Source organism: Hippocampus bargibanti, linkage group LG05 (assembly GCF_051943395.1).
Source record: "Hippocampus bargibanti isolate YZ-2025 linkage group LG05, ASM5194339v1, whole genome shotgun sequence".
Taxonomy (NCBI): domain Eukaryota; kingdom Metazoa; phylum Chordata; class Actinopteri; order Syngnathiformes; family Syngnathidae; genus Hippocampus; species Hippocampus bargibanti.
In genome coordinates, this window is record NC_142738.1 from 4,921,750 (window position 1) to 4,934,412 (window position 12,663).

The window sequence follows — 12,663 nt, forward strand, 5'->3', positions numbered from 1 at the left end:
TTTCATGTGGCCCACAATAGCCACAATTTCAATTTAATTTCAACATTTGTTGAATGAAATATCATTCTTTTTTTTTGTTTTCAATGCCATAATGTTCCTCTAAGGGAAATGGTCACCCCAATATGGTTTATGACTAAAATCGAAAGTTGTGCTACCAGCACAACTCAAGTTTGCTGACGAAGCTCTTCGGATGAGGAGCGAAACGTCAGACACCTTCAAAGAAGTACAGATGACGGCTCAAGAAACATTTTCCTTGATTTACCACTCCTGTAAGACTGAGGGTGAACACGGATGTCTTTTTTACTAAAATGAGTTTGTATACATAACATATTATGTACAGTATGTACAGTAAAGTCTCGTTATATCGATATTCTCGGGAGTCGGAAAAAATATCGATATAACCGGACTATCGATATATCCGGCATGTAAATTTTCTCCTTGCGTTCATAGAAATAGTATCGTAATAAGCAGTACTATCGATATAACCGATATCGATATAACGAGACTTTACTGTATTTTATTCTTGGAATTTATGGTTTTCAAATCAGCTCGCTGTAAAATATGGCTTAACTCATTCACTGCTAGACGATGCGCAAAACTGTGTATCCACCAATGCCAGGGTTTGTGTCATTTTTCACTCGAATTTCAGGACCCACAGAATATTACGTTTCAGGACTACATAATTATTCAATGCAGCGTAAGAAACATTAGACCTCTTCTTTCATCAGAAAAAAAAGTTTGTCGAACTTATTTGGTTCTAGAGTTATCTACAGTGAAAGTGGGGGCGGTTGTACAAAAGGCAAATGCTGCCCTCTTGTGGGAGGGAAAAACATTGCCAGAGGTCTGACCGTAGCTTGACCGGGAATGACGCTCCTCGTCATGTTTTTCAATTCCTGAATAAATTCAGGAATGGCAATAAATGAGTTAAGACATTTTATATTTTCTCTATATTGCAAATATTCACATGAGTGAGGTGGATCAACAGAATTGATCGTACACTGTAAAAATGCTTTTTTTTCCACTTAGCAAAGCATGCGTGACGGACATGCTGAACATTTTGCATCGTTAATTTTCAAATCATAACAACGGTCATTCTTGTCATCCTGACCTGATGTGAACCTCCGGAAAAGGCGACACGCTGTCTCCTGGAGCTCCTCATCCTGCGGGAAGGCATCCATGGCAGAGATGAGCGCACAATAGCAACGAGCGCTGCCGGACATCAAAATCTCCACGTTACTGCCTGCAAGTAGACATCATTGTACTTTTAAAGTCATCTTAAAACATTTATTTTACCAAAGGTGGACTCTTGTGTTCACTGTTAAATAAAGAAAAGTGTAGTTTTTCAGTGCATGTGCTGTTATATGTAAAATTAGATGCCAGAGTAGGAGTTATATGCTCCCTCTTACGAGTACCAGTCAAGAAGCGAGCAGCAGCATTCTGGACAAGCTGGATACGCTTTTCTTTGGGATTTTTTTGTTAACAGGCTGGTCCTTGCCCACCAAACTCAAATTAGCCACGATTCGAAGAAGTCAAAATTGAAAATAGCCTCTAACAAACATTTCCAGACTCATAATTAACTCATTGACTGACAGACATGTGCAAAAATGTGTGAACTCCAGTGCCAGGGTTTTAGTCATTGTCATTTGAATTCCAGTATCCACAGAATATTGGGTTGTAGGACTGCATAAACATTCAATATAGCGTTAGAAACCTTAGACTTTCTTCTTTCATCAGAAAAAAATAGTTATTTCCCAAATTATATGGGACTGGAGTTATATGAGCTTGAAATGGGGGCAGCTGAAGCTGGAACAAAGTGCTAACATGGAGAAAGGGGAAATGCTGCCCACTTGTGGAAAGGAAAAAACATTGCCAGAGGCCATGGCCAGCGCTTTATCGGCACCCAAGCTTGAAAAAAAAACAAAAACCGAACAAATTCGGGAATGCCGCTCGATATCATATTTTGAATTCCTGAATAAATTCGTGAATGGCATGGAACGAGTAAAGCCCGTGTCTGAAATAACGCCTGCCCGGATAATTTCATCTGTGGTTTTATTGTGCTTGTTTTGTCATTGTAAAGGGTCATTGAGAGCTTTGAAAGGCTCTTCTAAATAAAATGTATTACTATTACTATTACTATTACTATTACTATTACTATTACTATTACTATTACTATTACTATTACCAGTGTCTGAAACTTGTGACAAAAAGTAAGCGGACACAAGGCCAGACAACTCTGAAAAATTGCCATTGTCCCAGCCATAAAGTTGCCTGCCCCATTTTTCACAACTTAAAACACAATAAGATGACTAATCGCAAAAAAAAAAAAACATTGTTGCGAAGTATGCCAAATTGGCAAACGAACGTTCGTTTGCCAATTTGCATACTCGGCACGGTAGCCAATCAGAAGCCTGTTTCGTGCTTCGGACTATACCGTGACTGTAAAGTGCACTTGAGAGTTTTGAAAGGCGCTTAGAAAGAGGAGTCCATGTGGCTCGTAGCAATTTGCTTGTAGCTTTTGCTTTATTGAATAAAACAAAACGTTTGATTTGAAAAAAATCTTTTTTTTTTAAGAAGAAGTTGTCGCCCACCCGGGCTGAGACGTTTTGAAAGTTGTACGCCCAACGTAAAAGTTGTACACCCCGGGCCTCCGGGCAAACGTTATTTCAAACACTGCTATTACTATTATTATTATTATTATTATTATTATATTACTATTACTATAATATTACTATAATATTACTATTACTATTACTATTATAAAGTTGGTGGGAATAAATGCCATGACACAAACATTGGGGTGTGCAAATCAGTCTTTGTCAAGCTAAATCGCAGAGAGCGGATAATTAATTACATTTGTACGGATGCTACAGTAAATAAGTCCCTGCATTACATCAGCGGGGAGACATGAACTTCCACACATGGCTCTGTTAACACAAATACAGTAAAGTCTCGTTATATCGATATCGGATATATCGATAGTCCCGGTTATATCGATACTATTTCTATGCACGCACGGAGAAAATTACATGCAAACAGGGTCGGATATATCGATAGTCCCGGTTATATCGATATTTTTTCGGACTCCCTTGAATATCGATATAACGAGACTTTACTGTATGTTCAAATAAGACAGTAATTACACACAGTAAGGAGCCAAGGAAAATCTGGAATTTTGCTAGTTTATCAATGGAAGTTATTATGAGGACAGAATCAAAAAGAGATAAAAATAGAGCCGTCTGTTAGCGAGGCTAAGAATGTGTATGACGCACGAGTGGCGTTTCCTCTGAATACACATCGAAATGTGTTTTGACCATAACGAAAACCTCAGTTGGCCTCTTCTGGTGAAGACAGGTGTGCTCACTTAGCATTAGCATGACCTCCGCATTCAGTATCGGAATGACGACAAATCACAGAAAAGCGAAAGGTAGCGATTAATACCTGTCAAGGTTTTTTTTTTTTTTTTTACACAGATACCATTCACGTCATGTAATAACAACCAGTTTGGCTGCGACAGGTGTGTAAAATTTGAAAAACGCTTCACCTGCTATGTGGCTCGACCGCATGTATGCAATGCTATTGATGTCCTTGCTTACAGAGCCCGGAAGCGCTTGCTGTATGATTTGTTTCGAAGCAGTTGACTGCGAGCTAACCTCAGGTAGACTTATTTTATGGCTAGCATTATTGGCATTCTCGAAAAAGAATGCGTTGCATGTCAGCCAAGGTTGTCGCTACTTCACGTTTAATGACGAACTGACAAATTGACATGTTGCTGTTAGAGTTAGACATAACTAGAGTTAGACTCAGTGGCGGACCGTCAAGACCTGCTAAGCCTTCTGTGCTGGCCTAAAAATATCTGAATCAAGGACTAATGTTAAGTCATTCACTGCCATTGAAAATATGACGTAGAGCGCCATTCCTGAATTAGTCAGGGTTTTTTTTTTTCTTGCTTGGGTGCCGATAAAGCGCTGGCCAGACCTCTGGGAATGTTTTTTCCTTTCCGTAAGCATTTCTCTTTTTTCCATCTTAGTGCTTTATTCAAGCTTCGGTGTTTCTTAAAGCACTATATAATGCATTGCATTGTATTTTGGACAGCCACCCTCATTTCAAGCTCATATAACTCCAGACTCATCTAATTTAGGAAATAACTTCGTTTTTATGAAAGAAGAGAGTGTAATGTTTCTCACGCTGCATTGAATGTTTATGTAGTCCTAAAACTCAATATCCTGTGTGTTATCGGGGCCAGAAATCTACTTGGACACCTTCACAATCAGTTCTGCAGGTCCTCTTGCATCAAATGTGTCGATCAAACTGTTGCTCTAACAAATCAGATTTTAAGTTGGCAACCCAAAAGGGGTACCAACACCTTCTTGAAGGTGCTGGTTAACTTCAGAGTTTTCGCAAACTATGATTGGCTAGTCACGAGCCAATCACAGTTTGTGACAACTGCTCTGATCACAAGCCGCGAGTGAACAAAGCATACTGGCCAGAGCTAGCACACTGTATCGGTCGCGAGCTGCATAAGTAAATATATTGTGTTCATGTAATAGCAGTTTTGTCAACCCAAAGGTGGAGAAGAAATGGATTTGGTAAAGCCATTTTCAAGACGGACTTTTCAAGAAAAAAATGCACGTCATCAAGAAAGGTCGGACAGTTATTTCCTGGCTTATGGTACCTTCTAGTGGACTTGTAGTAAATCACACCACGCTTTGTTCAGTCTGGATTGATTCAGAAGTAGCACTACTGAAGGCCTAGCAATGAAATCTACGGCCCGCCACTGTGTGTACTGTACATAATGATGGAGTAGGGCCTTACTGGGTCTTGACAGGGGGAGGAGAACCTTCATGGCCTGAAGTAGCAGCATTGGGTTGCCGGGGAATCCGTGTAGTGCAGCGAGAACCACCACGTGGTCTTGGTTCTCCATAAATTCCACCAGGTGCTCGTCACTCACTGGATCATCACGATAGATTCATCAAATAAAATAAATAATAATAATAATAATAATAATAATAATAATAATAATAATAATAAAACACATTTCATTTATAAGCGCCTTTAAAAACTCTCAAGGACACTTTACAGTCGCAGGATGAAGTTTTTCTGCGGGTGAGCAGCGGCAGCCACACGCGCCAGTTCACTCAACCCGGAAGTAACTGAAATAGTTAGAAAGGTAGATAGCTAATAGATAGCTATATACTGTAGCTAATAGATAGCCAGCTAGATAGCCAGCCAGGTAGCTAGCCAGATAGCCAGCTAGCTAGATAGCTTGATAGCTAGATAAAAAAATTTAGTTCGTGGGCTAGCTAACTAACAAACTTACTAAGTAGCTAACTAATAAATAAATACATACATAAGTAATGTATTCATTTCAAGATCTATAACTGGTTCATTAAACTAATGATGGACAGGGAAAAAAGGAAAGAAAAATGTGTCATATTCGAGCTTTCTACCCCCCAAAAATTGGATTTATTATTTATAACATACTTATTTATAATATAATCTGTCGTTACATATCAAATGAGCACGGCCAATCACCTCGACGAAGGAGCGCCTGCAGAGCTCGACAGCCATGGAGCTGTACTTCCTCACTACTGGGGAAAGCCTTCATGGCCCGCACCACCAGGCCGAACACGTCCTCCTCCTCGTCTTCCAGTAGCAGCAAAGCAATGACGTCTGCGTGAGAGGGGGAAAAAAACATGATGAAGTCGGAATTGAAAATAGCCTCTAACAAAAATTTCTTGACGCAAAATTAACTCATTCACTGCCAGACGATGTGCAAAAAAAAAAAAGTGCAGCAGCGCTTCTATGATTTATTTATATAGCTATCTATCTCGCTAGCCATTTGCTATCTATTTTCTATCTAGCTCCCTGGCCGGCTATCTAGCTAGCTATCTAGCTAGCTATCTATCGGCTAAATAGCTATCTAGCCGGGTGGCTGGCTATCTATCTAGCTAGCTATTAGTTATCTATTGGCTAGCTAGCTAACTTTCTATCTATCTGAGTTACTTCCAAGTTGAGTGAACGCTGGCGCGTGTGGCTGCCGCTGCTCACCTACAGAAAAACTTATCCTGTGACTGTAAAATGACCTTGAGATTGAAAGGCGCTTATAAATGAAATGTATTATTATTATTATTATTATTATTATTATTATTATTATTATTATTATTATTAAAAATGTGTCCACTCAAGTGCCAGGGTTTTTGTCATCGTCACTCGAATTCCAGGACCCAGAGAATATTGAGTTTTAGGACTACATAAACATTAAATGCAGCGTAAGAAACCTTAGACTCTCTTCTTTCATCAGAAAGAAAGAGTTAATTCCTAAATGATATGGGTCTGGAGTTATATGAACATGAAAGGAGGACGGCTGTCCAAAATACAATGCAGTACATACATATTGGTTTATATAGCGCTTTAACAACAGCCGAAGGTGGAACAAACCGCTAACATGGGAAAAAAAGGAAATGCTGCCCCCTTGTGGAAGGGAAAAACATGGCCAGACATCTGCCCGGTACTTTGTCAGCACCCAAGCAAGAAAACTCTCATTGCTCAACCCGGAAGTAACTCAAATAGATAGAAAGCTAGCAAGCTAGATAATAATAATAATAATAATAATAATAATAATAATAATAATAACAATAATAAAATAATAATAATAATAATAATAATAATTGGATTGGATTTGCCTTTATTAGTTTCACAGTCTCGAGTGACGATGACAAAAACCCTGGCACTGGAGTGGACATATTTTTAATAATAATAATAATAATAATAATAATAATAATAATAATAATAATAATACATTTCCTACAATGCCTTTTAAAACTCTCAATGACACTTTACAGTCATAGGATTTTTTTTTTTCCGCGGGTGGCTAGCTATATATCTATATACACTGAAGCTAATGGCTGGCTAGGTGGCTAAAGATCTTGCTATTTGTTTTCAAATGTGGAATTTGGTTACCCTTATTTTTAGCAATGTGTGTTTCAATGCACCGTATGTTTGCATTACTTTTGAGAGGAAAATAATTTAATCTGTGCTGTATGTTTCATATGGTGTGTACAGTATATGACAATAAAGCTTGGCTTGACATAACTTGACTTCACCTTAAATAGCTTAGCCGCACCTTCCCTCCACACCCGCCTCATAAACAAGCTTTTTAGTTTGACTGTTTTTGTGCTCCCTACTGTATTTATTATTCATTTGTTGCTTATTTTCCTCTGAATTATTTTCGTATATATCCTTGTACAGCTCTGCGTATGCAGCTCTTGTTGTATTAAAGTGAATTACAGTTGAGTTGAGTTGCAAGCTTTCTCTCAACAAAGGAAACGTACCAGACAGTGAAAGCATTGTACACTTCCGCTAACGAACTAATTAACCACCCTTTCTTAATTAAAGCACTTTAAAACATGGGAAATCCCCAGATTAGATGTTGGCTAATTGCATTTAGAACGCGTATTAAGTCTGCGGTTCACTGACAGCGACTGAGGCTTAATGGTTGCTTTGTTGAACGTCGCACAGTTTATAGTATGTGAAAATTTGTGTGGATGGAAAGATCTTGTTCCGGAGTAAAAATGGAGCGGATATTTTGATATAATTGGCCTCATTCATCAACTAAACAAATGTCATTTCTAATTTATGACATTAACAAGCATTCTTTGAGTCACATTCCACTTTCACATTAATTCTACTTTAACGACACTTACCTCATGCCACGTCTTGGTACAACTTATTGATTTGTAAAAGCTAGCTGTACATTTCATAAATTTAAATCTTAATTCGAATGAATAAACTAAACACAAGCTACTTCCATGTTACTTGCTAGGTTCCTTCCTACAAGTTATTGCTACCTAACTTCTTGGGTACTTTATACGTTATCTTTTCCTTCAATTTACTTCCCGGTGGATGCTAATGCTACTTGTATGTTACTTGCTAGGTTCTTTCCTACAAGTTATTGCTACCTTACTTCCTGGTTACTTTATACATTATCTTTTTCTTCAATTTACTTCCTGGTGGATGCTAATGCTACTTCCAAGAGACTTTCATGTTGTTTCCTAGCTTGTAGGTTATCTTTTTCTTCAATTTACTTACAGTACTTGTGCATGCTAATGCTACTTTCAAGAGACTTTCATGTTGTTTTCTAGCTTGGAGGTTATCTTTTTCTTCAATTTACTTACTGATGCATGCTAATGCCACTTCCAAGAGATTTTCATGTTGTTTCCTATCTTGTAGGTTATGTTTTTCTTTAGTTTATTTGCTCATGCATGCTAATGCTACTTCTAAGAGATTTTCATGTTGTTTCCTATTTTATATTCTGTTATATTTTTCTTCAGTTTACTTACCTGTTCATGCTAATGCTACTTCCAAGTGATTTTCGTGTTACCTAGCTTGTAGGTTATCTTTTCTTCAGTTTGTGTTTTACATTCAAGCTAACCCCTTTTGTATTTGAATGACGGTAAATAATAAGCTATTTTAAACTTTACCCGTATACAGACATTTGTGTATTCGCACAATTTTTCTTGTGCAAACAACACCGGTCAAAAAAACCAGAAAACTCATTTGGGAATAAATCCTGCAGCAAAATGAAAGTACTTTCAACAACGGTATCCGCACTCGCTGCAAATACCTGAGCGAAGAAGGAGGGACACAGCTTGGAGCGCAACCATGGCCACACGGCTATCTGTGTGGTACTGCGACAGAACCCTGAGGATCTGCCTGTTCACACAAACACACACACAAATCCAGTTTTTTATTCATTTATTAGTCATGTTCTGTATTGACATGTAAGGGAGTGTGTGAAATATGAGCAAAATTGACTGAAAATGACAGCAGTTGCTCGCTCGGGTAATAACCAATCGCAGCTCACCAGTGTTCTGAAGCTGAACCATGATTGGTTGTTACCTGCGCCCTGAGCAACTGTGATGTCATATTCAGCCAACAGCATGCTACATAATATTGGAAAGATTTATTTCCCCACCTAAGTGTACACTTTACAGACATATTAAAAGTGTTACTTGCCAGAAATTAGCTATGTTTTACTGCATGACTCTCTCTGTCAATGAATAACCCCCACAAAGATACAAGGGCTTCCAAAGTGCAGCTTGGGAACTAATTCTGGCACACAGGGTGTTTGGTGAATGGGTGGGTGGATGGATGGATGGATAAATGGGTGGGTGATTGGGATGGATGGATGGATGGATGGGTTTGCATGGATGGATGGGTTTGGGTGGGTGGATGAATGGATGATGGGGTTGGGTGGATTAGGGTTGGGATGGGTGGGTGGGTGGTTGAATGAATGGATGGATGCATGGATGGATGGATGATGGGTGGGTGGATTGGGATGGATGGGGTTGGGTAGGTTTGAGTTCGGGTGGGTGGGTGTTTGGATGGATGAATGGCTGGGTGGTTGGGATGCATGGGGTTGGGTGGATTTGGGTTGGGATGGACGGATGGATGGATGGATGGATGGATGGATGGATGGATGGATGGATGGATGGATGGATGAAGGGTGGGTGATTGGTTTGGGACGGATGGTGTTGGGTAGATTTGAGTTCGGACGGGTGGGTGTTCGGATGGATGAATGGCTGGGTGGTTGAGATGGATGGATACGTTGGGTTGGGTGAGTTTGGGATAGGGTGTGTGGTTGGATGGAGGGATGAATTGATTGGTGGATGGAAGGGATTGGGTGGGTTTGGGTTGGATGATGGATGGATGGATGGATGGATGGATGGATGGATGGATGGATGGATGGATGAAGGGTGGGTGATTGGTTTGGGACGGATGTTGTTGGGTAGATTTGAGTTGGGGCGGGTGGGTGTTCGGATGGATGAATGGCTGGGTGGTTGAGATGGATGGATGGATACGTTGGGTTGGGTGAGTTTGGGATAGGGTGTGTGGTTGGATGGAGGGATGAATTGATTGGTGGATGGAAGGGATTGGGTGGGTTTGGGTTGGATGATGGATGGATGGATGGATGGATGGATGGATGGATGGATGTGTGGGGTTGGGTGTATTTAACTTGAGGTGAGTGGTTGGTTGGATGGAAGGATGGATGGATGGGGGTGGGTGGGTGGATGGTTGGTTGGTTGGTTGGATGGATGGCTTAAGTGAGCGATGAGAACAGAAACATGAGAAACTTATAGAAACAGCCTTCACTCAGTATGATTGGGTGCAATGGAATTGACTGTAAGCGAAATGCGGAGACTTACTGGTGAGGTGTGTTCAAGCTCTCCAGCATGTCTGGGCAAATTTTCAAGAGTTGACACAGCAGTGACCACCCCACCTGTGGCGAGAGGATAATGTCTTCACATCCAATTTTAAGATCCACGCGGCATGATCAAAGATAGTAATTCCGTTTGTCAAGACAACTGACACGATTTGAAAAGTGGAGGTGGACCCCAAAAAAGCAGGCAGGAGGAAGGAGCAGGGTGTATTTGACACATTATATGAAATAAAGTCAGCAGGAACACAATCTCAAACAACAAAGTCATCAGAACAAAAAGGTCCAAAGTAGCAAACAAAACCAGGATGAAAACATGACAAGATGAAACAAACATGACAGAGTGAAACAAACAATGACCCGAGCCTGAATGGTTGAGTCGGGAGTCCTTTTAACTGCCACTAATTAAAACGACCAACACTTGTGCAGCTGGTGGCGGGGTCAACAGTGCCACCCGTAGGTCGCAAATTGGAATGTGACACCAACACACTTTCAACACATTTAAAATGATCAAAAACATATATCCACTTGTTACAGCACATTTTAAAAAAGTATTTCCTAGCCGAAAATCGTTTATATCTTCACCGGATCTAATTCCCTTTTTACTTCTTGCAGTGAGGACAGCACCCAAACAATCGTGGTGCGTTCAAGTACCTGTTGGACTCCTCGGCTGTCCATGTGTGATGACAGCGTGGCCATGAGTGGCTCCTGGATGTCTTTATCTGCAAACAGTTGGCTCGCTGCCATAAAGAGAGACCAGATGATATATTAGGTTAGCCTTCAGTTCTTCACACAGATTCAAATTTGTGTGTTTTTCGCTTTGCGGATCTGCGACATTTCCGAAGTGTCATTTACGAACAACAAAAACAGTGATGGTTGTCAGGAAAGTCTGGCCAATACAAGGGAAAGATGAGTTTGACAGACTGAAGATCGACAAAGAAAGAAAGTGACGGACTATTTGGACAAGATTGTTGGACATTAACTCATTCACTCCCATTCAGAAATTTATTCGGAAATTGAAAATATGACACAGAGCGTCATTCCCGAATTTGTTCGGGTTTTTTTTTTTTTCATGCTTGGATGCCAATAAAGCGCTGGCCATGGCCTCTGGCAATGTTTTTTTTTATTATCCGCAAGGGAGCAGCATTTGCCTTTTGTACATGTTAGCACTTTTTTCCAGCTTCATCTGTTGTTAGAACGCTGTATAAACAATTACAGTAAAGTCTTGTTATATCGATATTCTCGGGAGTCGGAAAAAATATCGATATAACCGGACTATCGATATATCCGATCCTGCGGCATGTTAATTTTCTCCCTGCGTTCATAGAAATAGTATTGTAATAAGCAGTACTATCGATATAACCGATATCGATATAAGGAGACTTTACTTACTGTATGTAAGTATTGCATTGTATTTTGGACAGCCACCGTCATTTCAAGCTCATATAACTCCAGACCCATGTAATTTAGGAATTAACTATTTTTTTCTGATGAAAGAAGACAGTTTAAGGTTCCTACCACTGAATTGAATGTTTATGTAGTCCTAAAACTCACCATTCAGGGGGTCCTGTAATTCAAGTGACAATGACAAAAACCCTGGCACTGGAGTGGACACATTTTTGCACGTCTGGCAGTGAATGAGTTAAGTAATTATATTAGATTAGCCTTTATTATAGTGTCCTCCATACTTATTTGTCTTTTTTATGATGATAGTAGTGCAGCGTTTTCTTCCGAAGACAAATTCCTTGTGTGTTCTACACACTTAGCCAATAAAGATTCTGAAGTAACAGTTGGAGGACATTTGGGAAAGTTGGACCTTTGGGAAAGTTGGACCTTTGGGAAAGTTGGACAATTGATCTATTAGAAAAATAATAGTTAAAGGATTCGTTGGCCATATGACGTCCAAGTGAAAGTTGTCATGCATGGGGTCTACTCAGGAAAATCAAGGACCAAAAGGGATGTTGGATCTATTCGGGAAAGACTTGTTGGACATTTGATCAAATAGGGAAAGAGTAGTTGAATGATTAGTTGGACAGTGACTCAATGGGGAAGGACGAATTGAACGATTGATGCACATGCAGCCACAAATTGCCCCTACCATGGTTGGTGTGCGACAAGAAGAGCAAATCCTGAAGAATCTGGATGAGCGTACACAGCTGTCTATCCTCCTGCGGGCTCCTGAGCCTAACCAGGAGCTTCCTCAGATTCTCCTCCAGTTCCTCTTTGTTATCCATCGGGTCAAAGGCACCTCGGGAGGTCAGATCATGGTAGCCCCAGGAGTTCCGAGGGGCCGTGCGGGCGCCTCACTCAGGCCGGGAAGAGGGACCTCGTAGGAGACTGCGAGTCACCGCATTGGCGCGCATGCATGTCTCATCGACTGAGTCAACTTTCGCTCACCTTCCTCTTTTTTTTTCTCGTCGCTGTTTGTTTTGTGTGTGCGTGTGCGT

The 12,663-nt window shown here is 40.3% G+C and overlaps 1 protein-coding gene across 1 annotated transcript in view; it reads right to left on the reverse strand.

The window, feature by feature from the left end:
• The window catches only part of LOC148897583 (leucine-rich repeat serine/threonine-protein kinase 2-like), a 52,452-nt gene extending 39,999 nt beyond the window's left edge, over nucleotides 1-12,453 (reverse strand). Inside the window, 7 exon segments of the mRNA XM_088995885.1 lie at nucleotides 1,109-1,240; nucleotides 4,813-4,947; nucleotides 5,533-5,670; nucleotides 8,624-8,712; nucleotides 10,206-10,279; nucleotides 10,871-10,956; nucleotides 12,315-12,453. Of these exon segments, the coding sequence (XP_088852011.1) occupies nucleotides 1,109-1,240; nucleotides 4,813-4,947; nucleotides 5,533-5,670; nucleotides 8,624-8,712; nucleotides 10,206-10,279; nucleotides 10,871-10,956; nucleotides 12,315-12,450 (790 nt within the window). The 5' untranslated portion in view covers nucleotides 12,451-12,453.
• Nucleotides 12,454-12,663: the final 210 nt, after the last annotated feature.